General features: G+C 35.6%; 2 protein-coding genes across 2 annotated transcripts; both read right to left on the bottom strand.

Annotated features, from left to right (window-relative positions):
* Nucleotides 1–421: 421 nt before the first annotated feature.
* Nucleotides 422–3,509, bottom strand: LOC111913660 (serine hydroxymethyltransferase 7). Its single transcript, XM_023909384.3, has 4 exons — nt 1,965–3,509; nt 1,145–1,550; nt 962–1,063; nt 422–876 (listed from the first exon to the last, which is right to left on the bottom strand). The coding sequence occupies exons 1-4, from the start codon at nt 3,087–3,089 to the stop codon at nt 653–655; spliced, it is 1,857 nt and encodes a 618-aa protein (XP_023765152.1). The 5' UTR covers nt 3,090–3,509; the 3' UTR covers nt 422–652.
* Nucleotides 3,510–15,253: 11,744 nt separating this feature from the next.
* On the bottom strand, nt 15,254–17,386 carry LOC111913659 (uncharacterized). The gene is made up of 5 exons (XM_023909383.3): nt 16,837–17,386; nt 16,055–16,251; nt 15,851–15,949; nt 15,678–15,729; nt 15,254–15,604 (listed from the first exon to the last, which is right to left on the bottom strand). Exons 1-5 carry the CDS (start codon nt 17,087–17,089, stop codon nt 15,456–15,458), a joined length of 750 nt encoding a protein of 249 aa, XP_023765151.1. The 5' UTR covers nt 17,090–17,386; the 3' UTR covers nt 15,254–15,455.
* Between the last annotated feature and the right edge of the window lie 9,389 nt (nt 17,387–26,775).

Genomic DNA, 26,775 nt, shown 5'->3' with positions numbered 1-26,775 from the left:
CTCTGGCGCCTTTGATGGGGGTGGTGTGCAACCCTATAAGGGCTATAGTGCCGCCAGGAAGCCCACTTCCCAAAGCTTAATATCCAATTGCAATATCCACATGGCAATTTGATTTGAAAGAACCATTGTAGATGGTCTTACAATGTTAATCAAATACAATCCTTGGTAACTCTAGTTTTGCTTTTGAGATCATCGAAAAGCAATACAAAGAACTTGAAACAAAAGTAAACTGATCAATAAATCAAACATAAATTTCAATGAAACAAAATGAATAAAAAAATGAGCAAATCATATCATTGTTACCTCTGGTACCAATTTGATATTCCCACAATTAATCAATGACAAGAAACGAGGAACGAAATAGAATCATCAAGAATAGATATGAACACAAAACTAAACAAATACAAGTTGAACACAATAATACCAAAAAATATGCTATTCAATATTATATCTCCCATTTTATCAAAAGTCAAAATCAAAAAATATATATATATCATATTCATATATGCCAGCCTACTACCCCCAGCTGTATGTTTACTTACTCATGAACTTTTCATTTTTCTTTTTTTGTTTTTTTTTTCTTCCACGCAACATTAAACTAAAAAATATGCAAGAAATTGTGCCACCAAACTGAATTATAATATTTTTTTTTCTACAAGTCTTGACCTGGCATTGCAAATTGGATTGCAAAGTTCTCAACTTGAGCTCCAAGATCAATAATATCTTTGTTGTTTTCAAGTCCTTTGATGAAAGATTTCACCATTTTTCCATGTTCCCTTTGAACTGAACTTGTGATTTGAGCTGCTCTACATAGAAAGTCTGCCATTGTCTCAAAATCTGATTCTAAACAACCTCGAGAGGTCATTGCAGGAGTACCTGAACATGTTTATTGATTAATATCCACGTCATCACTTTCAATTCTTACTATTATATAATTTTTTTTAATTCTTTTTAAACTTACCAATCCTTACTCCACCAGGAATTAGAGTCCCATTATCATCGAATATGGCAATTTTGTTAACAGTAATATGACACATCTCACATACTTTCTCAAAGTTTTTACCTGAAATAAAAACCATGAGTAGTATTAGTTTATTACTATTTCTATAAACCACCAAATTCAAATTAAAAATAAAATTTATACCTGGTAATCCAAGATTTCTGAGATCCCAAAGTAACAAATGATTATCAGTGCCTCCAGTAACAAGTCTGCAATTTCTTCTCAACAAAGCAGAAGCTAATGCTTGAGCATTTTTCTTCACTTGTTGCATGTAATCTTTGTATTCTGGAGTGGCTAATTGTTTCAGGGCAATTGCAAGGGCAGCAATGTGATTATTGTGGGGCCCACCTTGAAGTGCGGGGCATACAGCAAAATTTATTTTTTCCTCAAACTCATATTTGTCACTTCCATCACCTTGATTCAGAAGCATTCCTCTTTTCCTCGGTTTTGGACCTTTTTTGTAAAATATTATACCCCCTCGTGGGCCTCTAAGACTTTTGTGAGTAGTTGAAGTCACAATGTCACAAAATTCAAAAGGGCTAGCACATTCCTGTTAATCATTCACCATAAAGATAAATTTAGATGAAAATTAAAAGAAAAAATTAGAGTTATTGTTGAAAAAAGATCATTTTTTCAAAAAGTAAGATGATAATAATAATAATAAATTGAATTAAAGTTATAAGAACAGTCGGTTTTAGAAAAGCCCTCACATGTTGTTTTTTAAAAGAAGCCCCTAAAATCGGCTAATGTTTCTTTACAAAAAAAATAAGACTTTTTTAGGAAAAAAGGGTCTAAAGCTAAAAGCTTTTCAAACAATAACTCAAAAAGCTAATGCCAATTTTTCATAAGTAATAGCTGTCACATAAACAAGATATTATGGCAAATTTAAAGCACAAAATGAAACTCAAATAGTGATCAAAATCACACCTAGTGACAATTTGGCAATTAGCAAAAGAATGTGTACCTTGGCAGCAATAAGACCACTGATTTGAGCCATGTCACACATCAAGACTGCACCACATTTGTCAGCAATCTGTCTAAATTTAGAATAATCCCATTCACGAGGATATGAACTCCCACCACAAATAAGAATCTTTGGGCGAAAATCCAGGGCCCTTTCTTCAAGCTTCTCAAAATCTATAATACCTGTTTGTGGATTAACCTTGTAAGAAAGACTTTCAAAGAAAATTGAAGCCCCTGAAACTTTCTTTCCATTAGGTGTATAGTAACCATGACTTGTATTCCCTCCAGAAGGGGTATCCAACCCCATAATTCTATCACCAGGCGACAGCAAACCAGTATACACTGCAAAATTGGCAGATGTACAAGAATAGGGTTGAACATTTACTCCCCAGCTCTCTGAATCAAGACCAAATGCAACTAAAGCTCGTTGGCAACAAAGAGTTTCAATCTCATCTATGTATTGGTTTCCAGTATAGTATCTAGATCCTGGCATGCCTTCGGAATATTTGTTTGTGACATGACTCCCCAAAGCTTCCATAACTGCTTTACAAACAAAATTTTCAGAGGCTATTAGTTCAATCCCTTTGTATTGTCTATGCTTCTCTTTTTCCAATATGTCAAATATATCAGGGTCAGCAGCTTGAAGGGACTGGTTCCCCCATGCTCGAACAGCTTGTCTACGCGACTCAAGACTTTGAGGATGCCTGTTTTGCTCTGTATGACACCGTTTTGACAACGTCTGAGATGAAGCTGAATCAGTGGTGGCGCAGCTGGGGGTATTGTTATCCCTTCGCCTTTTTAAGCACATAGAATGCCCCAAAATCCGAAACTCCTCAACATCTCTTTCGCCGTCGTCTTCACCTCCGTCTCTGCTCTCCTCATTCAAATCCATGCTCCCCGTGTTCGTTTGCTGGTGCTTCTCATTCAAATCGACGTTTTTGCTCTCGGTTGTGGTCTGTTGCTCCATCAATTGAAGAGGAACACCGGACACAAGGTGGTTGGAAGGATTTCGAAAACTCGTATCGATCTGGAAGGATACAGTGTCGTTGGCTATTTGATTACTATGCGAAGAGTGAGGTACAAACCCTAACGATAGGTTCGATTGGTGAGCTCTGGTCAAATCCATAGATTTGTAATAAGACAACGTAGAAATGAAGTTTCTTTACCAAATCCTAACAGTGACAACAACTAGAGCGGCAACAAGAGTCAAGACCTAAGAAGCGATTACAGTAATGGAGAAAGTAACCAGTGATTGTGGGTTCCATCAAATTACAATCAAAAACCCTAATCCCCCAATGATTTGAAATCGACGTTGCGTACGGCGTACCTTCCGGAGACCAATCGAAGCGTGATGATGATGGACGAAAATGAAACGGTTTCGATGAATTTTGCTTGCACACGGCGAAGGGTTGAGAGAGAGAGAAGATGAGGGAGGATTGATGGAATGGCGTTGGTTTGACGAAGTAGGCACAGAGGGGATGTATCTGGACACGTCGCACGCTGCAGTTGGGTTTGTCGAATCGGGTGTAGGTGGATATATGAACCTTGGAATACCCTTTGTGGTTTAGATCATTTATTAAAGATTAAATTAGAAGCAATATAAAAATGGAAATCGAGTACCCGTATAACGTAGACTGGTATTTTCTAGCTGGTAGGATTCATGCCTAAATTTTTTTTTTTTTTTTTTGAGGTAATTATAAATATAGTTTAATCCGATAATTATTTTATAAAAAATAGTCAAAAAAAAAAAAACTCAAATTACAAATTTAGCTATGAAAATTATAGAGTCCATAATAATCCATCTACGAACGTACAAGTCGTTAAAACATAATCGTGTTTTAACGACTTGTATGTTCGCAGAAGGATATCTGCGATATTATATTTTTCCAAGTATAAAAACGTTATTTTTTTTGCTTCATTTTTCACACTTTTTCTTTAACGAGTTCTCTCCTTGAAAAACAATGGATGATTTCGTGAACAATCCCAGCAATATGGTAAAATCTTTACCTATTTTGTGTTTTAGTTATCATTTATCAATTTTAACATATGGCTAGAGGTGGCAATAATTGACACGACACGAAACCTGACACGAACCCGACACGAAATAAACGGGTTTGGGTAAGATATTTCAACTCGTTTAAATAAACGGGTTGACACGACACGACACGAAAATTAAATGGGTAAGGTTAGGGTTGAAAATTTCAACTCGAATATGACTCGAAAATGATCCGTTTATTTATATGCATGTTTTTTGAATTATTTAAATAATCTAGAAAGATACAAAAACAAAACCATAAGCAAAAGAAAACCTTCGAATTGAATTGTTTTGTAATGTTGAAATGACTTAGCCGTCTAGATCAAGACTTCATTTCAGTTTTTTCATTCTCTCCCAAACTACCCAGTCTTTTTCACCACTCTCACATCCTCATGACCTTGTCATCCGCCTCCCCAACTCTCACTTTTTTAGTTCTGTCATCTGAACTTGTTATGACTTCATCTATTCTGCCTCCAAACTATTAGTTTTTCCTTTCCGCCTACCCAACTCCTACTCTTTCAACATGCTCAATCTTTTAACCTCACATGACACAACATATTTCAAGGTATAGCCCTAACCCGAACCCGACACGAACTCGACACGAAAATAAACGGGTTGACACGACACGACATGTTAATTAAATTGGTCGGGTTAGGGTCATGCACTTTCAACCCGTTTAGTGTTTCGACATGACACGAACCCGGCACGACACGACTTGCCACCTCTACATATGGTAAGTATTTGAAGTATTGCATGGTGTGTGACGGGAAATATTTTGAAGCACCGTGTTTGGTTATTTGTTGGACGTCCCTCAATTACAAGGGGTCAGATTTCTATTTCATAAAATATTTCTTCATAATCAGTTACGGCCAGACGCAGTAGTATATCCGGACGGCATAAAGCGGTTGTATTTCAAAGTGAGAGATACTAAAATGGTTTATGGCCCCGAAGAGTCTTTTTTGATAATCGGATTTAATTTTGGAGTTTATCCAAAAATAATTGGAAAAAAGTGTCAGAAAAAAAAAAATTAGTAGTCAAAAAAGATGTTTACTATGGGAACGTCTCTTTCCGAACCACACAAATAATTAGGGGTGAGCATGGGTCGGTTTTGACCTAAAACCGAACCCAACCCAATAAAATCGGTTTTCAAAAATATAAAAACCGAACCATGAACCCAAACCGTCGGTTCGGTTTGTCGGTTTTCAATTTCTTCATGGGTCGGTTCCGGGTTTAAACCTGAACCCAATGATAATCCCAATTAAACTGATTTGAGGCTTGATAAAGGTTAACGATTCCTTATATTAAGGGTGAAACATGCGCAACTTTCATACACCCATCGATGTGGGATAGATCAAATTGCAAATTAAAATAGAAAACTTAGGGAAAACTTTGGCAAGCAGCAAGATTCGAACCCTCGACATAATGTTCAAGGGGAAGGCGCTCAACCGCTGGGCCAAGAGTGTGTTTGTATATCTAATTCGCGCCTTAGATATATATATTCTTATGATTACATAAAAAAAAACATGGCACTCAACCATTGAGTCGGTTTCTCGGGTTGGGTGGGTCGGTTTCTAGGAAAAAACCGAAACCGAACCCGATTTTTCGGTTTTTAAAAATTTGAAACCCTAACCGTCGGTTTTGCTTCAGTTTCGGTTTTATCGGTTTCGGTTTCGTCGGTTTTGATCGGTTTCCCGATTTCTTGGTTCGGGTTTGCTCATCCCTACAAATAATTCGGTGAAAATTTTGTGATATGAAAAGTTTTATTTTAAATCATCCCTTTTTAGCAGCTACCGGCGATGATGCGGTTAGAGTATGTATCATATACTTGTTGTGTGAAGGGTTTTGGGGGAAGAAAGCAAATGATTGTGTGCCACAAGACTAGTTTTTTTTCCTGAGAACTTGGATAGGCGGAACATGTATTATTTTTCGAATTTGAAAGTTTTATATTTTCTATAACGCCTCGATTCTCAGGTATTGTTTAAATAAGATGTATTGGGTTAAGCTCTACTCGACGAGTTGATTGCCCTACTCGTCGAGTAGCAGCGGGGTGGGATCGCGTGTTAAGTGACCTACTCGACGAGTCCATATGGGGACTCGGCGAGTAGGAGCTGGCAGATGAAACCCTAAATCCCGGGGTTTTTACCCCTATTTAAAGGGACCTTAGCCTCCCTCGGACCTCTTTACAATTCTAAAGAGTCCTTGAGAGCCCTTATTCGTGTGTGTGTGTGTGTGCCTTGTGTATGTGTTGAAGCTTGAAAAGAGGATTTTTGGAAGGAGAAGACTTGGAGGAGAAGGAGATTGGAGCAATTAGAGTGTGGAAATAAACATTCATCTCAGATATCATCTTCCAGAGGTACCTAAACCATCATTTTCCTTATAGATCTCCTCTATTGGTTGAGTTTTAGGGTTTTCTTGGAATATCAAGTTGGTATGATGAGCTATGGGCTAGATCAAAAGTTGTAACTTCAGATCTGGACCCTCTTCGGATTCTAGAAGCATAAAGTTACAGTTTTGGTCGTGATTGAGGTCCCTCTTGGGCATGAAGCCCCATTAAGAGCTTAGATTTAGCATTTAAAGCAATTAAAGCCATGTATGCACATAAAGTTTGCAACTTTACGTGATAAGCATGCCCAAGAAGCTTAGATCTGTGAGTTGGAGCCGTTGCATGGCTCAAAATAGGTCTGTATGGAAAAAGGACTGAACGGACTCGGCGAGTCGCAAGGTTTACTCGGCGTGTCACATGAAGATGACCGTGAACTCGACGAGTTAGATGAACAACTCGGTGAGTCCGATGATTATTGCCATAGACTCGACGAGTTGAAGAACAACTCGGCGAGTCGAATGAATTTTCTCCTGGATATGTATGCGTGTGTATCCGTCGAGTTGCAAGGAGGGAACTCGACGGGTGGCCTTAAAGTTGGATCGAGAATCGAAGGAACTCGACGAATCACCCTAATGACTCAGCAAGTTGGGAATGTGCTTCAAGGAACTCGGCGAGTAGCCGAGGGTACTCAGCGAGTCGAGGTCAAAATGGACTGTTGACCTTGACTGAGGACTTTGACTTTGATCAGAGGTTGACTAGTGGGTTATGGAGTACCCTATAAGGTTAAGGACTTACGAGCATATTGTGTGATAGGTGGTGGAGCCTGTGTCAAGTGATACGAGAGTTGGAGCTTACCTTCCGAGTCGACATCTGCGAGGTGTGTTATCCTCACTATATCGATAGGGTCTACGGCACCAAGGTCGGCCCTTTAGTTGTTATTGTTATGGTATGCTATATGTAGTTATGATTTGTTATATCGGAATTAGGGGTAGACAGTATGCTATGCTCTTATGATCCGTAGGGATTGGTATGTTAGTGACCTGCTAGGTCGGTACTCTAGTTACGAGAGAGTTCTATGATTAATGACCAGTGATAAATATGCTTGATGTTTATATATGTCAGTATATGATAGTTACGCGCACATAGTATTTGCTTGTTGGTTGGGTTGAGGCGGTCCTGCTTTGTGCTGTAGGCCAACCCACCCTATGAGCGGTCCGGGGAGACTGTAGGCCCGCGTGGCAGACCAGTCATGCCGAAGGCTTAGTATAGATCCAGATAGACTGTAGGACCTGTAGAGCGGTCCAGTCAGGCCGATGGCCCAGTATGCATATTGATTGATTGATTATTACTGATATGGTATTGTCAGTATGGTATTGGTATTTTGGGGGTAGCTCACTAAGCCCTCGGGCTTATAGTTTTCAGTTTATTGTTTCAGGTACTTCAGGAGATCATGGAAAGGCGAAGGCGTGACCGTACCGCTCCTCATCCTTATGTTATGATTTTTGGGACACTCTGATGGATAATGCTTTGAAAACATTTTGTAAACAATGCTATTTGGTTTTTATTTATGATTGAAAAGTTTAAATTTGGCGTAAAATTTATGGAAGTTAAATTTTCTATGGTAATGTTTATTCTAATTAAAAGTTTTATATTGTAGTTTTGCTTAGGGTAGTTACTTGTGGGAGTTCACCTACGATAATCTTGAGGATACATGAAACAAAATCAATAAATATTTATCACTACATGAGCCTTGTCAAACTTTCAAATACTCGGTGTCAGGATTTACGGCGCCATTCAAGGTATACATATATAGAATTATATATTTATAAAATATAACAAGTATGTTAGTTGTTAATAATTGTTATTAATATAATTGTTAAAATTATAGATATGGATCTATGAGATGCTTCCATCTGTTCGAAGTGTTTATGTGTTACGTAGAAACAAAGCTACACATCAGATAAAGCGTTGGAGTGCAACCAAAAAATTAAAATGGGTTGATGTGAACAAGATTTTCGATGTGACACGGGTTTGTATATTTTTTTTTCAATATTTTGTTTGAACTTTTTACTAACATTATACATATGTTAATTTGTTTGAGGGACGAAGACCAAGACATAGCATGACATCGAGCGATGAGTAGAGAAGGTCTTCTTATTATATGTCATGTCAAGAGTATGTGTATGATGAACCGCCTTCAGTTCCATCCCCAATATGGAAGCGTTTTAGGAGGCAAGGCGAATCTTCGTGTCGTTTATCATCTAGTGGCCGATCCCACGATAGAGCAGGATAAAGTAGGAAACCAAGTTTAGAAGAGTTGTCGAATAGGTTAATTGCACTCAAACAAGAGATGTATTTGAATCGAAAACGCACCGACGTAAACGTGGAAGAAGTGAATGACAAGAGTATATGGAACAACATAAATTTTTATGAACCAGAAAAGTTTCAAAGAAATTATTCTTTTGATGTAAATGTTAGTGATACCCTATATTTACGATATAATTTGTTAATAAATATGTATATTTTATTAATAATTTAAAGGTATTAATGTAGGTTTTAGATGAAAGGGGATTACTAGAAATCAATTCGATGATGAATTTTTTATGAAAATGAAGCTAAAAAGGTTATGATACCTTATATATATGATATAATTTTGTTAATAAATATGTATGTTTTATTAGTAATTATAACATATTAATGTAGGTGTTTGATGAAGAGGCGTTAGACGAATGGTGGTAGAGTACAAATCAGTTTGATAAATGTTTTGGATTCGGATGATAATGAAGCTGAAAAGGTTATTATACGTTATATTTATGATATAATTTGTTAATAAATACGTAGATTTTATTAATAATTATAACATATTAATGTAGGTGGTAGACGACGAGGTAATAATTGTAGGGACTACAAATCACTTTGATGATAATGAAGCTACACCCGATGGACCTAGGCTTCGTAATCCATCAAAGTTTATGTGTACTCCTTTCACACAGGTATACATTAAAAGCTAATATGGAAAGAATTTTTTTTAGTCAAATATTCATAAAAGAATGATATAAATGTTTGAGAAATGTTTTAGTTACACATGACACCAAAGCCAAAGCGAAGAGCAAAGAAGAAGGTTGATACCAGATCAACAACCCCCCCCCTCCAGTATTCGGTGTTGCTTATGACTTTTTAGTTTTGCGCATACATTCTTACGTAGCAGGCGGTGAGGTTGTGTTACAAAATTATTTTTATCATGCGTATAATGTGCATGTAACATCCTTGGTGCACTTGCCACAAGTACAACCTCTCTGTCCCCGGGATCATGAATCAACGGGCTTGAACCGCTTCGCTACAGGCTATGACTAAACGAGATATTGACGTTGCTCCCTCGTTTGGGTCTTTATCCCAACCTCTTGCCTCCTCACGGCATACTGAAGCTCGGTGAGGGTACTGTAACGCTAGGTAGACACCAACTACCAAATGAGCATGCTTAAGTATCGAGTCATCTGGGCCTACTTCGATGCAGCAAACTCGAGACAGAATAGAGCCCTCTCAGTAAACATCTTGCTGATCTCTGTCACCGCCTTTGTCGTCTGCCTCAAATCCAAATACTCTCAGGCCAACCTCTCCCCCTCTACCAGAGGGACATACCTTGGGTGAAACATCTCATAGAATTGCTCCCAAGTAACAACAATCAACTGTTCAGGAGTGTAGGAACAAGTCATCAGGTTCCAGCAGTCCTTCGTTCCCAATCGAAGGAGGTTCATGGCACACCTGACCTTCCAGTCCTTCGGACAGGACAAGTAAAGAAGCAACCCTCCATATCATAAATCCATTTCATAGCCACAATCGATTCCTTGACCCGGGGGGCTTCGGGTTGCTGAAGTCCCAGTACTGAAATAAACCTCCGCATAGGCCTCCCGCAGCAGTAACGGATGAGGTGGCTGTAGCAGCAGCCTTAACCACGACGGCATATCGCTCATTAAACAACTCAATCATAGCGGTCTTGATAAACCCAAAAACCAGCAGCAGCTACCTCAATTGCAATCAACTCACGGATGTTATCTGTCAATCCTGGCTCTTGGCCACTAACTCCAGAACCACATCCTCTCGTGAACACCATACTGAAAATGAACCAAAATATATCAAAAATGCCACAATTCATACTATTACAATCATCACAGAGAACTAAACCCTCGGGGTTTGTGACTTACTTGATACACGTACGATTCATATGCTTTCAGTAGTACGAGCCCATACTACCTTCCACACCTACCTGTATTTGTATCAATAGATCATCACAAACTACCCAAAAACAAACCCACAACTAGGATACACATACATCATATACTCACTCTCTTGAGAGTGGCTAATCATTCCTCATCTGGCCGGCTACTCACATACGCACTCATGAAACTTCCACCAACCCTGCAACCGCTCGTGCATGCTAATCATACATAATATTGGATTCCATAGACAGTCGAATACTTGATTCTACCTTAAGCCCACAACCAAACAAAGAACATGAAATAAGGCTAAAGCAAACATTCTCAAGCTATAGAATTTTAGTTATGTACAACTATGATGCACACTGATGTGCACAAAAGTACCCACTAATTTTAATATTTATAACCTAACAAACTTAGACTAACTATGCACTTATAGGCAGTGTACCTAGTCAGATTACAGTATAGCTTAGGTAAGTCGAGTGTCGATCATAGGGAACGGTGGTGAATTAATTTAGAATGTTTGATTATAGGTTACAGGTCAAGAAGAAGTAATTTAATAATTCTCAAATAAACAATTAATTAACAACTCTCGATAAACCAACAGGAAAACAAATCTCTTCAGGCACTTTGGTTTAGATTAATTACACCTTAAAAACATAGACAGTTGCATACACAAATTCATTTATTCATGTTCACCGATTCCTAAAATGATTAGATCCGCGTTCACTATAACTAATCCTTTAGCAAACAAGTCAATTCAAACAGTGATCAGTTGATTAAACTAACATGCTTCCTAGTGTTCAGCTCGTATCAAGCAAGACTTGTAAATATAGTTAATCAAATTACTAATTCAATTTAACCTCTTGTTGATGGTCATCAAACAAGGCTCACACGTTAACTTACTTATTTCCAAGTTAATCCTAGTTTCACATTCGTTATTCCTAGACTTATAATCTTGATGGTCATCAAAATCATAAGCAACAAGCAATCAAGCAGATGTTCATACAACTTAATTTACTTAATAATTAACAGCAAATAATTATCATTAACACGTAATAATCTTTTAACAAGCTTAGCAAGATAAATTAAACATAAACAAACAATTCAATATAGCAATTAGTCTAATAATCAAAGTTTCATTCAATCATAAACGCAAAGTAAAAGGTTTTTACACCTAAATCAGAAACTAAATACAGAATAGTAACACAATGGAATGCTAAACATGGTCACGTTAACAACCCATATGATTACCGACATGTATCCGCTCTCCAATCCTTCCGATCTCCGCTCCTGTTAGCTTAACGGCCTTCCAGCCGCCTTCTAGACCCTCAAAACGGCTTAACAGAAGTTTAATATCGACTAAATTAGGTTGGAAGTCGAATCCCCCCTTCTGGTTAGCTAATAATCGACTTTTATAACCTTTGTAACCGACTTACGTACGCTGGGCGTAAGTCGGATTACGCTGGGCATAATGAAGATTTATACGCGATTGGAGTTATCCGATACCAGTCGTTACGCGGGGCGTAATCAAGAATTACGCTGGGCGTAACTCGCCTTAGCCTTTACGCTTGGCGTACAAGTAAATTACGCGGGGTGTAAATGGCTTCTCAACATTTTTCCTTTCTTTTATCTTCTAAGCCCGATTTCCGCTTCAGTCTTTTCTTTTGTGCTTTATCGTCAACGAATAGCTGCAAAACATAATTTAAAACATTATGAGTATCTTTTAGTTCTAAAAGAGAATAATAAATGCCAAAATATTAAGATATAATGTATAAAAATATATATAAAAATACACATATCACACACACTAAGCAACTACAGTAATGATGTCAATTGCATCTAATCTATAAGAAGTCTCCTAGGTTATCAAGCATCATAAATATGACAATTCTATCATGCAATTCTTAAAGATCCCTAGCCTATCACTATCATGTAGTTCTGTCATAATCATCATAAACAAATAATAGTGTGGGTAATTTAGGATATACTTTCTTACTTATGCTGATCATACACATCTCGTCCTTCCTTTGTTACTTTTGAAAACATTTTTTTTTTTGAAAATAGCTTTGGAAACCATTTTTTGAAAAATCATTTGAAAATTCTAACAGATCCTTAGTTTGAGTCTGGATTCACACAAGTGATCATCCAATTCCCTCAAACCAGGGCTCTAATACCAACTTGTAACATCCTAAAATCAACAAAAATTTTCATTTTTAATTAAAGAGACATCATTGTTTTCAATAAAACTCAAGTAATAAAAACCCAAGATCAAGTACATGTTCCAAAATCAATGTATCATAACATCTCCAAAACATATCACCAAAGGATGTGTATGATCACGCCTTTGCTTTCCCCCGATCATCTGAAGTACCTGAAATATAAAACTTAAACGGTAAGCCAAAGCTTAGTGAGTTCCCCAAAGTACCACCACGCAAACATATAACAACATGCATACCGGGTCCACAACAATCGGGTTGGATTACCCCTGAGCCCACAACATAAGTTTGGCTTACCTTTTTGGCCCACAACTCATGTATAGATTACTCCCGAGCCCACAGCATAAGTCGGGCTTGCCTTTCCGGCCCTCATCTTATGTCTGGCTTGCTCCCGAGCCCACACCATAAGTCTGGTTTGCCTTTCCGGCCCACAACTTATGTCTGGATTTCTCCCAGGTTTGTTGGCTTCTGCATAGAGTAGTATTACCTCAACCTAACCGCACTATGTCAAGATATGCAATAGATAAACATATAACAAGGAAACAAAAAATTATATAGGTCTAACAGATCACGACAGCATAGCAAAATCCTATATACCAGGATACATAACCAAATGGGCCGACATTGATGCCTTCTACCCATGAGTATATTGAGGAAACTCACCTCACAATCTGAAAAGATATCAGAAAAGAACATTGCTCCAAAAGTCAACTCTACATGTCACCTAAACAACAAACAGTGACTTAAACTCAAACTATAACTCAAAAAACCCAAAATACCCCTAGGTTAAACTTGGTCAAAATCCTAGTCAAAGGTCAAAAGCCAAAAAGTCAATGAGTCAATTCAGACTAAGTACGCTCGGCGTACTCAACCACTACGCCCAACGTAGTGCACCCTTGGTTCGGTTACGTGGTCTCGACCAGGTATGCGCAATGTACCATCAGGTACGCCCAACGTACTCGACTGCCACCTTTTCTTTTCTATTAAGTGCTTAATCTATTAAGTACCACATCCAAAACTCAGATCTAGTTCCAAATAATGTTCTAAGTCCTAAAATTTCAATCTGTATGACTTTCGAAGGCTAGAAAGGGTCCAACAACTAAACCCTAACTTAATACACATACCAAAACCCCATATCTCATGCAGGAAGAAAAGAAATGGACCAAGATCACATTTTTATGGTCCTAAGCACCTAAAAACGTCTGGAAGGACAACCCTTATGGGTTAGAGTAAGCCATACTCATGAAGACCAAGCTTATGGGACCAAAATGAACACAAACTCCTAGCTAACAAGATCTAAGCAAATACTCATCAAGTTTCAGACTTTATACCTCCGAATGATGCTCGAGGAAGAAACACTTCTGGATCCAAAGTGCCTTAGCCCTTAAGCTTCCAAGATGGTTTCTTTTCCTTCTCCCTCCTTCAAGAACACCATAAATGCACTCTTAAGCCCACAAGGGCTCACACAAGTGATTAGGGTTTGCTAGGGACGAAAATAGGGATGGAGGTTGATGAATAAAGGGGTCTCAATAAGGTAATGATGCTTAAATAGGGTTCAAACCCTAAAAGTTAGGGTTTGGGGCATCATCCACGTAGCTCCTATGTATAAAAGTGTACGCCAAATGTACTTAGCAAAACACGCAACCTCATTAACATAGCAAAGGGACCAAATTTGCAATGAAAATTTATTCTAAGGGGTAAAAACGGAAAATACCTTGATCAAAGTTGTTACCCTCGTATTATGCGAACCCCATCTGAGTGGATGTGTTTGTGTTTGGAGGAGGAGTGTTTGGATTTTGGTCCATAGCTTAGTTGAAATAAAATATGGTTGATTTTTGTATAAAATGGAAGAGAGGAAAATAGTGTAGGTAAAAAATGGGTATATGTGTATTTACATGTAGAGTAAATAGGTAAGTTTTCTTTTTACTTCTTTTTGTGATTCTTGCCAACGGTTATTTGATCGTTCCTTCGATTTTGAATCCGTTGTAAACTATTGGTTGATAACTGGCTCATACCAATCGGTCTAAAAGAACTTGTAAACTTTTGGTTGATAAATGGCTCATACCAATGAGTCTAAAAGAACTTGTAAACTATTGGTTGATTGTGATATATGAAATGTTAATTGTGTATCATCTTAAAAGGAAAAGTCGACAGAAAATAAGTCTAAAATTGGGAAAATCTTTAATTATCGATTGGTCTTGATTTGCAAGCTTATTACCCAAATATGTACAAGAAAAATGACTCAATGTAATCTTAAAACCCTATAATTGACGGTAATTATAGTCTATTTTAACTTTTTATATAAATTTATTGGTCGAATATGTAAAATAGCAACCAATTATATAAAATTGCAAAAGTTGATTAACATGTCATTATCCCTTTAAACTAAATTGGTTCAACCATATGAACAATATACCTCTATTGGTATATTTATATAATTATGGAAGTAAAAGAAGAGCATATAGCAATTCTTCCACTTATTACACTCAACAAATGCAATTTAATCCTAAACTGTTGTTACCATATATTATTTACGATGCAACATTTACCTTGGAGAAAAAGAAATAGCACCTTTCTCAAGATATTGCGAGTATATATATACATATAAACTATAAAGCCTATGCATGATACTAGTCTCACTAGACAAAGGATTTGTGGTTTAGGGTTTAGAACTGAGTGTGTGAATTCAGATTCAGTGTTGTTACATATCTATGTCAAAACGTGGGACCTGTGCCAGCTGGCGTAAATGTCTTAGTCGTCTTCTTCGTGTGTAAAGTCCAACAAAGTACAAGCTAAACGATAGTACAATAGCAGAGCAATCAAACAAGTCTATAGCATCAAGGTACCTCCCTGCACCACAGTTGCATTAAAAAAAAAAGTGAAACATTGTTTGCATTTAACAAACATTGAATAGATAACTTACATCTTGGGAGGAAGTCAAAAGGGCTAAGTGTATAAAGAGCACCAAGAAACACCTGCAAACAAGAAATAAGATTCAGCAATTCCTTCAAAACTTAGCTCCTAAATGCATATAATCATATAATGTTGCTATTTCTTGCATTTAAGTCTGAAATGAAGGAAGTCTGAAGTCTTAACTGCAACTAAACGCAATCTGCTAAGATAAGCAACAGGTCTATCAGGATCCATCATTGCTTGAAGCAATCTCTTGACAAATAAAGGCAACTGAAACACTTGCTGTCACAAGAAACTCACAATCATCAGAATTGCTTAAGGAAAAGACGAAACTACCCCCTTCAATATTAGGGAAGGGTGTCTGGTGTCAACTGTCAAGTAACCTACCAGAATGAAACCGGAAGCACCACCAGCAAAAAGGCAATTGTACTGTTTAACATTCTTGAGAACATCACGGATCCCTGCATCCTGCTGTTGAGATAATGTTGCTTCGGGGGTCAATTTGGTAATTGGACTGGAGCACATAGGGCACTTGCAAGGCTGAAATGCAGCAACGTGGTTCCAATACTCCATGATACAACCACCTGTAGAAAGGTAAGATATGATCCATAGTTGCTTGATTTGAAACACACTTATGATGTATAACTAATGAAAGACTCGATAGATTCTAACACCCAAGGGAAGAGGAAGATGATTGCAATTTCCTTAATCCATAGATCTTCTTTAGAAGGAAAAACTTAAGCCATTGTCGAATTCACATAAAAAGGCAAGATATGATGCAAGGTTGAAGATAATCACATTCAAGGAGAACCAACAGAATTTATAGCATAAGTTTGTTGTGATCAAATGGATTGTGTCGTTGCAAACCAGATTTTTCACTGAAATTCCCCAAAAACGAATGTAATCAAGGTCATTGTACAGCTGTGTCAACAAACATAGTCGCATTTCTAAGCTACCAACAACGAATTCCTTGAGGTCTAAATTCAGGGATAATTTCCTTCATTGTTAGACGAATTAATCAATCAGAAAGCAAATGCTATACTGCGATTACTTACCTGATCAATCAAAACCATCCAATTGTACGCGTAATTCCTCGTAAAAGCAAGCAAATGAACAAGCAAGTTTGTAATTTACCAACAAATTGAAAACATAAAGGAATTTTCACATACCGCAGTACCAGTGGCCACAAGGACCACGGCATGGAGCGGAGAAGGAGCCGAAGCAGATAGGGCAACAGTCGTCGGTCGGTGGTCCATCGCGTACGGTCAAACTGTTTCCTTCCTTATCTGAAACTAACAAGTTGCCTGTTGTTGATGCTGAGTGTGTTCCAGATTCTTCCATTTCAGTTTCACAAGTAGATGAACCGACGATGAAATTGCCTCCTGATGATGAAAACGGCGACGAATCTTGAACATGTAACATATACGCGTACGATTCGTATCAGAAAATTAGTTAGGGTTCCGATTTTTGTCGATCAATCGCTCTCAACGAAGATATCAGTGTCCTCTGTGTATACACCGACAAAAGAAAACATCAAAGTTATCTTACTGCTACCAATTCTTTATTAGTTTTCTTTGCTCGTACTCGTGGCCGTCGAGATCAAAAATGGCGGTCTATGGCCGATGCTTCTACGTGGAATCTTGTCCCTCGACTTCACACCTTATTGAATTTATGAACATTTTATATATATGTTTGAACATTTGTCAAAGTACATTAAAAAAAAAAAAAAAAAAAAAAAAACTATTTTTACTTTCAAATTGAGTATAAACTAATCGGAAAAACTGCAATAAAATCCATACATATTGGTTTTATAATCGATTTAGTCCTTATATATTTTTTTATTCAATTAAGTCACAAATACCGGTAATCGTATTCAATTTAACCCTTTGACCCGGTCAACAGGTCATCCAACTTTCAAAAATTACATTTTTGGCCCAGATTTCAAATTTTATTACAAAGTTGGTCCAAAATTTACACTTTTAGCCTAGATTTTTTTTTTTTTTTTTTTTACAAATTTAGTCCAAAATTTACCCTTTTTGCCCAAATTTTAGAATTTTATTATGAATTCATCATAACTTTAGTTTTTTTACAACTTTTTTTCTCAAAAAATTTGTTTCTAATATGTTTTTTTCTTTATAAACTCATATTTATACAAAAAAAACATATTTTCACATAAAAGTCTTATTTTTCTGTATAAAAACTTTTTTTAAAAGGTTTTTTTGTATATAAAATATCTAGTTATAAAAATAGGTTTGGACTATTTGTGTGATATCTCTTAAAAAGTCAATTAAGAAACTAAAAGTAACCCTAAATTATAAAAACATGTTTGGATTATTTGTTCTTTAATCACATTTGTATGAAAGTTTAAACTAGTTACATTATATATGAAAGTTTAAAATATATATAATATAATAATATTATATTTTATTCATAAGATTTTTTTAAGAAAAAAGTTAAAATCATAACTTTGATATATTTAACTTTTTAATAAATATATTATCTAAATAAAACATATTCATTCATGGCACGTGTCCGATCTAGGTTGTGATTTTTTATTGCCAATCAACCTTTTCTTATTTGGATTATTTATAATCTTGTATTTCCTTTATTATTTAATGTCTGTTATATGAAATATCGGTTGCAATTTATTATCGATAAACATGTTTTTAGGGGAGTGAGAAATGACCAAAAATACAATAGCAACATAAATATATAAAATATTATAACTATCAATAACACAATAGAATACTTTAACTAAAGTTCTAAAGAATTTACACATGAGTTTGGTTAAAAAAAAATAGTCAAAGACCTGAAAAATGCTTGAATTGAGCTTCACAAGGAATTTTTTTTAACCAAACTCATGTGTAAATTCTTTAGAACTTTAGTTAAAGTATTCTATTGTGTTATTGATAGTTATAATATTTTATATATTTATGTTTCTATTGTATTTTTGTTCATTTCTCACTCCCCTAAAAACATGTTTATCGATAATAAATTACAATCGGTATTCCATATAACAAACATTAAAAAATAAAGGAAATACAAGATTATAAATAATGCAAGTAAGAAGAGGTTGATTGGCAATAAAAAATCACAACCTAGATCGGACACCTGCCATGACTGGATATGCTTTATTTAGATAATATATTTATTAAAAAGTTATAAATAAAATATATCAAAGTTATGATTTTAACTTTCTTCTTAAATAAATTATTACGAATAAAATATAATATTATTATATTATATATATTAAACTGTCATATATAATGTAACTAGTTTAAACTTTCATATAAATGTGATTAAAGAACAAATAATCCAAACCTGTTTTTATAATTTATGGTCACTTTTAATTTTTTAATTGATTTTTTAAGAGATATCACACAAATAATCCAAACCTATTTTTATAACTAGATATTTTATATACAAAAAACATTTTAAAAAAAGTTTTTATATAGAAAAAATAAGATTTTTATGTGAAAATATGTTTTTTTTTTGTATAAATATGAGTTTATAAAGAAAAAAACATATTAGAAACAAATTTTTGAGAAAAAAAGTTGTAAAAAGAAACTAAAATTAGGATGAATTCATAATAAAATTCTAAAATTTGGGCAAAAAGGGTAAATTTTGGACCAAATTTGAAAAAAAATTTAAAATCTAGGCCAAAAGTGTAAATATTGGACCAACTTTGTAATAAATTTTGAAATCTATGCCAAAAATGTAATTTTTGATAGTTGGATGACCTGTTGACTGGGTCAAAGGGTTAAATTGAATACGATTACCGGTATTTGAGACTTAATTGAATAAAAAAATATATAAGGACTAAATCGATTATGAGGCCAATATGTAGGGACTTTATTACAGTTTTCCCAAACTAATTTACACAAAAATATGAAAGATAGAAATTGCTCGATTTTTCTAAGTTATTAATTTAGCTCTACGATGAGGAGAGCGTCGTAATTAGCGGGAAAAAAATTGCTCGAGTTTTAGCAAAAACACCAAAGAGGAGAAGTATAGTACTCGAACATATAAGACTATATACATAGAGAATGCCGAAAATGAGTATGCATGAGGAAGTTATGATTTTTATAAAATCATTTAGGGTACCCTCATTATAAAAATATGGGCTAAAAATAAAGTCGTAATAAGCAATGCAATCGAAAGGATAATTGTAGTACTCTTCGATAGCTACACGTGGATATAAAGAACGTCGAAAACAAAGCTGGTATACGAAAGATATGAATTTTACAAAACCCAACGTGCAGCTTGACACCCGGATCCGCGATAGATTTCATAGACATGGTCCAATAGGAAGCTGACACGTGTCATTCTCTGGGTGGAGCCAACGCGCTGATGCATGTCGCGCATCTATAAAAAGCATTGTGTGCTCCATGAAATCTTACTATAAATAGTAGGGTAGAACCCCTGCATTCCCACACTGAAGACTTCAGCTCTTATTCTCAAATTTCCAGTAAAAGACCTTCCCCTCCCCAGGAAGCTTCGAATCTTCTGACACATCACCCCGAGCTAGTCAAAGCACACTTCAAGGGTAAGTTTCACGGCCCCTTTTTCAAAGCTTTTCTGAAATTATATAGGGAGAGAACACATACTTGATTATCATTCATGTCATTATAAATCAATATTTTATGCATAGTCGTTATGCTACACAAATTTTTGGAATATATTGTACCTTATCGTTATTCTGCTCAATTTATACGAATAACATTATAAGTAGTCGTTGCTCTGCCCAACTTTTTGTTGGATTAGTGTCTAAGTCCATAACTATTTTGGTATGTACTTGACCCGATGGTGCATGGTCCTTTTGGGTTGCCTTCACCAAAGCAACTTGATAGGATGAATTATGGAGAGAAAGGATTAAATATGATTTATTAATATATTATGAGAATAATATATTAAAGGAGAAATCATATTGTTTAATTAATATTAGTCAATAATTAATTGGTAATTAGTTTGTGACTAAAAGAGATTAATTAAACTTAAGGGACTGGAATTGTAATTATAAGATAATTGCAATTTGGGCCACGGATTGCCTTGTATCAAGGGTTGGACGAATTCTTATGGGAAGCCCATAAGGAAATTGTCCAAGGGCTTGATTAAAGGAGTCTATGGGTTGCTTAGGGCTTAAGCAACCAAATTAGGGTTTCCTTGTTAGATAACCTTAATAGTCTCACTATATATAGAACCCTTAAGGCTAAAAAACGTGGGGAACTTCTTTTCTAGGGTTAGAACACGTTTTGGGTAGCCTCCATCCTCTCTCCTCTTCATCCTCTTGCTTATGGTGTTTGTGAGCCATTAGAGGAGTGACACTTGTGACTCTAAGCCTTCCAAAGTCAATTCAAGGAGGAATTGGGATTGTTATTGCTACATAACAATCAAGGTAATATCATAAACCTAATTATATGTTAATATTGATTTCCATATGCTAGAATTAGGGTTTATAGTCTTGGATTCAAAGCATGTACAATAGAGAAACCTAGATCCAAGAATTAGGGTTTGTATGAACACATAGGATGTCTTATGACCAAAACCCATCACTTTTAACAACATTGTAACCGATCGTTACTCTATCCAACTTTTATGGACAACATTGTAACTAGTCATTACTCTTCTCAACTTCTAACATTATAGCTAGACGTTACTTTGTTGAACTTCTACGAATAACATTGTAACCGGTCGTTACTCTGCCCGAGTTCATAAGGATAGTTTCAATATCATATCGTTACACTTCCTGTTTATTTTTAAGTAACTAAGAATAATATAATTATGTATAAGTATAATTATACTACAAACACACTAAAAATATGTCCGTAATTCAATGGCTAAATAAAACAGATGTTAAATGAGACAACAATTCATCACCTTAGTTAATTAACTTTAGCTAATCAACAATTCGAATAGGTGACTGTAACATGTGAGGGCACCATGTAAGTTTGCATGGTTATTCACACCCGCTTTGTGATCCTCGGCATCCCAGTCACAAACTAGAGGGGCATATCGAGATTTAAACATGCCATTGAAATGATTCAATGAATCTCAAAGGATCTAGGAGTTTTCATAGATTTAAAACTTAAATTTCTTTTTTGTTTTTCATGGTGGAAATTAGTGAATCGTCATTCACTTACCTTCAAATGTTCTGCAATTTGGGTTACGGCATCCTTTTCCCGAGTTGTAGAATATTGTGTTGGGTCCTAGCCTTAGTATCTCATTTGGGTGATTTACTAAGGACTCAATCAATCAACTAACTTGAATTTATTTTCTCCCATTTTGTAGATGTCAAAGTTTGACAATTATGGTCTTCTCAAATCCCGTGGAACAAGCATTCCACATGAAGATGATATTCCACGATTCGATCGAGGAACAAGAGATCATACTTCACTTCCTCTTCCTCCTCCAATTATTCTCCCTAACCCACAAGTTCGAAGGCTTGAAAAGTTCAAGATCACTCAAGCCCTTTTGGCAAGTAAACATAAAGAAGGAAAGCCGGTGTGTGCACACGTCCTAGGGATGAAGTCACACATTGATAGGTTAAGAATGTTGGGATCCATTGTCTGTGAGGAAATGGCTGTTGATTGGGTTCTTCAGTCACTTCCTAACTCATATAGTGAGTTCGTAAGAGAGTACTATATGATGAACTGCGACGTGACCCTTAGAGATCTCACCTATATGCTTATTGCTGCTGAATCAGCAATGGTTTGGCGCAATAGAAAAGCAATGTTGATTGGTGAATCTGCCTTCGAAAGCTCTATGGATGTAGACCATGGCGACGAAAGACATGCAATGATCGAAAAGTTTGATCATAAGAGAAAGGCGATGTCTGAAGTAGTTCCATGTGCTGTTCCAAAAGAGTCAATTTGCTTTTATTGCCAAGAGAGGGGGCATTGGAGACGAAACTGCCCTATTTACCTAAGAGATCTAAGAGATGAGAGAGTCAAAACATATGGCTCTGCTTTAGGTAATATCCATTGACTAACTCTTTTAAGTTTCTATTCTAGATTCTTGAAACATAATGTGATAAGATTACAATTGATGTTTTGTAGGATCGAAGAAAAGAAAAGGACGCTTAAGGGAAGAAGTGAGCAGAATCTAACCGAGAAGGAATGGATTTCGATCGCATTACTTGAAGATTAGATTCTTGAGCTACTACTTAGAGTTAGAATTAGATTGCTAAGAAATATGTACTAGCATAGTTTTTCAATGAGATGCATTGTAAGGACAAATTTTTCCGCAATAAAATAAAATTTTGATTTTATACTATTTATTTATCCTTGCAATGGCGTATATGAAAAATTGATGTTTGGATGTTTCTATTATTAGCAATAATGGATTTGATTCTTAATTATATTATTTATGGAAAGTCGAGAATTTACCAAATAGGGAGAGTTTCTCATCGCCCAAGTTTCAATTGGACAGAAATTTGGAATCATGCAACTTGGTTGCACGATGAATGAGAAATTTCATATTTGGAAATTAGACTAATTCATTGACAAAGTGTCAAGTGAAGGACTAGGAGATCGAGTACACAAAGTTGCGTGTTGATCAAGTCCACCATAAGAGTAACAAAGATATTTGTCATGATTCACTAAAGGTTAGTAAATATCATTATACTTATAAGATTAAGTGTAATTCTGAATTGATCGAAAAAGTTTAAATCAATAGCAGAACGAATAAGAAGAATCAAGGAGGCAGAAAGATAAAAGGTTCTCCATTCGAAGAAGAAGGGAGAGTACCTTTTATGCTTTATGATAGGTCTTAATGATTAAGAACCATATCTCAATTGATCATCTAAGTAAGTCTTAGTACAATTGTATGTCTAAGAAGAGGAATCAAGAATTGAAGAAATGGTTAAATCAAGAAGTCAATCATACTACGTTCCAAAACAAGTCTTAGAGTTAAGATTGTGACATTGAGTGAAAAGTATTAAGAAGGTTTATAAGATTCATCAAATGTGGAAAGTTGTGATGTCTTGGATAAGACAAAGACCAACTAGAACCAATTTATGAAGAGTCTTGATAAAAGCTACACTAACTCTTGAATATTTATTTGTCAAGAAATGTTTATTGACAAAAGGATCTTATATGTCAAGGAGTCAGTGGGAGTCTTAATAGTCTTGAAAGGTTTCAGGAACAAATCAAATAAACCTTATCGATCATCACTAGCACACGAGTTGAGGTTTACAACCTATCGTGTTGACATTATTTTGTTTCTGTGCCAATCCAATCGAGTTAATTATGCATGTGAGTCCTATGAGTTCTCATTTGAATGCATAAAAGGCAAGGACCTTGATCAATGGAAATTACATTGATAAGAAAAGGTGAGCTGCTTAACTACTTGGAAGACGTGGTGGGCAACGGTGCTACCATAAGGCAAGAAATCGAGATCAAGAAAGTTCGATCCATATGAGTTTGAATTTGTCGTAAACTTTGTTTTTGACAAATTCACATGGATAGGAACAAATACACCGTTTAAATCTAAGTGTCATAAGATTTCCTCCTTCATGAAAATGATTGTGAGGAAATGCTTTCACTAAGAAAGATTTTAAGAAGATAGTGATTGTACAATTGCATTCTCGAATTCGATTATGGTTACGGTATCCCTTTCCATAATTTGAATTGTGAGGTTTGGCAATTGTTTACACACACATATGAACTATCTAAGGCAAAGGTGTATAAGTTCAAGAAGCCTTGATAAAAGATTATCAAAGCATTAAGTATTAGAAACATGAACTTAAGAAATTCAATAAGTATTGTTTTTCTGAAAGTTAAGATGTTTATGAATACATGTCGAAGCTAGTGGGAGCATAAGTGTTATGTTTTATAGTAATCATCATGATAGTGGGAGCATAAATGTTATGATTGTATGATTATTAAGGCACGTATTGCAAATTGGCAATATTAATTATAGAAAACAAGAGTTATACCTTGCAAAATCGTAAGGGTTGTAAAGTTGTTTTGCTATAATTAAGGGAGAGAATATTATGCTTCATTTCAAATCTAAAGGTTTAGGTTGAGAAATGTTAATAAATTTAGTCAAGGGTACATAGTGTGTTCTTAAAATTTCGATTATGATTACGACATTCCTCTTCACAATTCGAATTTTGAGAACATAGCAAATAAAACATTATGCGTCGTGTCCCATACGCTTCGGGTATAGGATCGATTGCAAATGCTTTAATGATTGACCATTCTAAAATTTTTCAAATGTCTAGCGCATTTAGAAGGAAAAGGGACTAGAATTGGTTTTGACTAAAACAATTAAACAACTATTAAAGGACAACCCAAAGTTCGACAAGGATTGGTCGCTTGTGAGTAGTTGGAAGTATAGTATTGGAAAATATGGAAATGTTTTCATATTGGATGGACCATATCGACTCTATTATGAATAGAAAAGATTCTATTAAGAATGAGTTGTCATATGGAACATATGGAAGTGTGTCCATATTGGGAATTGAATATTGAGAAATCTATGACTAGAAACTTCTATGCAAAAGGATGTTCAAAGGAATGTACTTTGAGTGAGAGACATCACGTCTATGGAATTGTCTTGTAACAATCTCCGATAGAGGACTTTGTAATATCATTGGCAATAGTCTTTGTGACTTTGGTGCAGTGACATTACGAAAGGATAGTTGCATAAAATGTTAGATTCTAGCATATTCTATAAGTAGCAAGAATTTGATATTCTTTAACTTATGAAAAACGGATTTGGAGTTGTGAAATGAGAATGATTGGAAATGTTTTGAATATGATCTATTTCACAAAGTAAGAACCATAGGAAAACATTGTGTGCATGCTAAGAGCATGGGACAAGTGTTGTAATTCAAGTAAGAAGTTGATTAACCGAAACGACAAATAATGAGTAATCAATATGGTGATAAATAAAAGGTGTTTTATTTATGCTCAAAGGTTTGAGGCCATATGGGATTAGTATTATTCTTGTGTTTCACATTTGCATGTTTTGACTTCCAGAATAATTGAGTTTATTAAGAATAATCGAATTATTCAAACGGGCCACAGTCGTTCATATGTTGGAAGTAGATATGAATGAAGACTGTCGTGAATTGATGTGTGGATTGTCTAAAGAGCATTAGACATAAGCAAATGTTTGCTGCAACGTTCATGAGTGCTTATGAATGTGATTTGAGCATTGGATTAAACCCACGCTCACTTGGATCACTCCATGAATGGTATCACGAGTGATTGGTGAGACGATAACATCTTATATTCTTGAAACCGAGATGTGTGAGTTGTATCTTGCAAATCGGTTGCACATTGATAATATGTAAACGCACTAGTAACTTGGTGTTATAAAACATATTGTTGTGTGTAATTTGGTTAGTAAGTGCAAGCAAGCATTGTATCAAAGTTTATCCGTTCCTTTTATCCAAAGTAGGATAAAAGCGATATCTTTGGGCCCCTAGATGATTTAGTGATGACAAACGTAAATGCTCGGCCGGGCTAGGGCTAATTTGATTTGCTCAATTAGTCAGTCGTCATAAATCGGGAATCGAGATATAGTACAAAGAGAATGATTTGAAATCATATCTCATATGATATCTAGAATGGAGGAATATATGATCTGTTATCTAAGGACACGCGTATCCGATATGATCAGAGTTGACAGCGGCTTTGGAAAGCTACGATTGCAGATCGGGATCTGAAGTCATACGCATAATAGTTATTAGACTTATCCAAGTGGGAGACTGTTGGATTAGTGTCTAAGTCCATAACTATTTTGGTATGTACTTGACCCGATGGTGCATGGTCCTTTTGGGTTGCCTTCACCAAAGCAACTTGATAGGATGAATTATGGAGAGAAAGGATTAAATATGATTTATTAATATATTATGAGAATAATATATTAAAGGAGAAATCATATTGTTTAATTAATATTAGTCAATAATTAATTGGTAATTAGTTTTGTGACTAAAAGAGATTAATTAAACTTAAGGGACTGGAATTGTAATTATAAGATAATTGCAATTTGGGCCACGGATTGCCTTGTATCAAGGGTTGGAAGAATTCTTATGGGAAGCCCATAAGGAAATCGTCTAAGGGCTTGATTAAAGGAGTCTATGGGTTGCTTAGGGCTTA

This window comes from Lactuca sativa, chromosome 7 (genome assembly GCF_002870075.4).
Source record: "Lactuca sativa cultivar Salinas chromosome 7, Lsat_Salinas_v11, whole genome shotgun sequence".
Taxonomy (NCBI): Eukaryota; Viridiplantae; Streptophyta; class Magnoliopsida; order Asterales; family Asteraceae; genus Lactuca; species Lactuca sativa.
The sequence above is the reverse complement of the archived record's forward strand: the minus strand, read 5'-3'. Positions and strand labels throughout refer to the sequence as shown.

Bases quoted from the DNA above. Each gene is read 5' to 3' on its own strand.
- LOC111913660 (XM_023909384.3), bottom strand. From the start codon at position 3,089: ATGGATTTGACCAGAGCTCACCAATCGAACCTATCGTTAGGGTTTGTA. The intron at 1,551-1,964 runs GTACACATTCTT...AATGATTAACAG, and splicing joins GTGGTCTTATTGCTGCCAAG to GAATGTGCTAGCCCTTTTGA. The intron at 877-961 runs GTAAGTTTAAAA...AAACATGTTCAG, and splicing joins TCCTGGTGGAGTAAGGATTG to GTACTCCTGCAATGACCTCT.
- LOC111913659 (XM_023909383.3), bottom strand. From the start codon at position 17,089: ATGTTACATGTTCAAGATTCGTCGCCGTTTTCATCATCAGGAGGCAAT. The intron at 16,252-16,836 runs GTATGTGAAAAT...ACCTTTCTACAG, and splicing joins TTGTGGCCACTGGTACTGCG to GTGGTTGTATCATGGAGTAT. The intron at 15,730-15,850 runs GTTAAGACTTCA...TCTTGTTTGCAG, and splicing joins GCAGATTGCGTTTAGTTGCA to GTGTTTCTTGGTGCTCTTTA.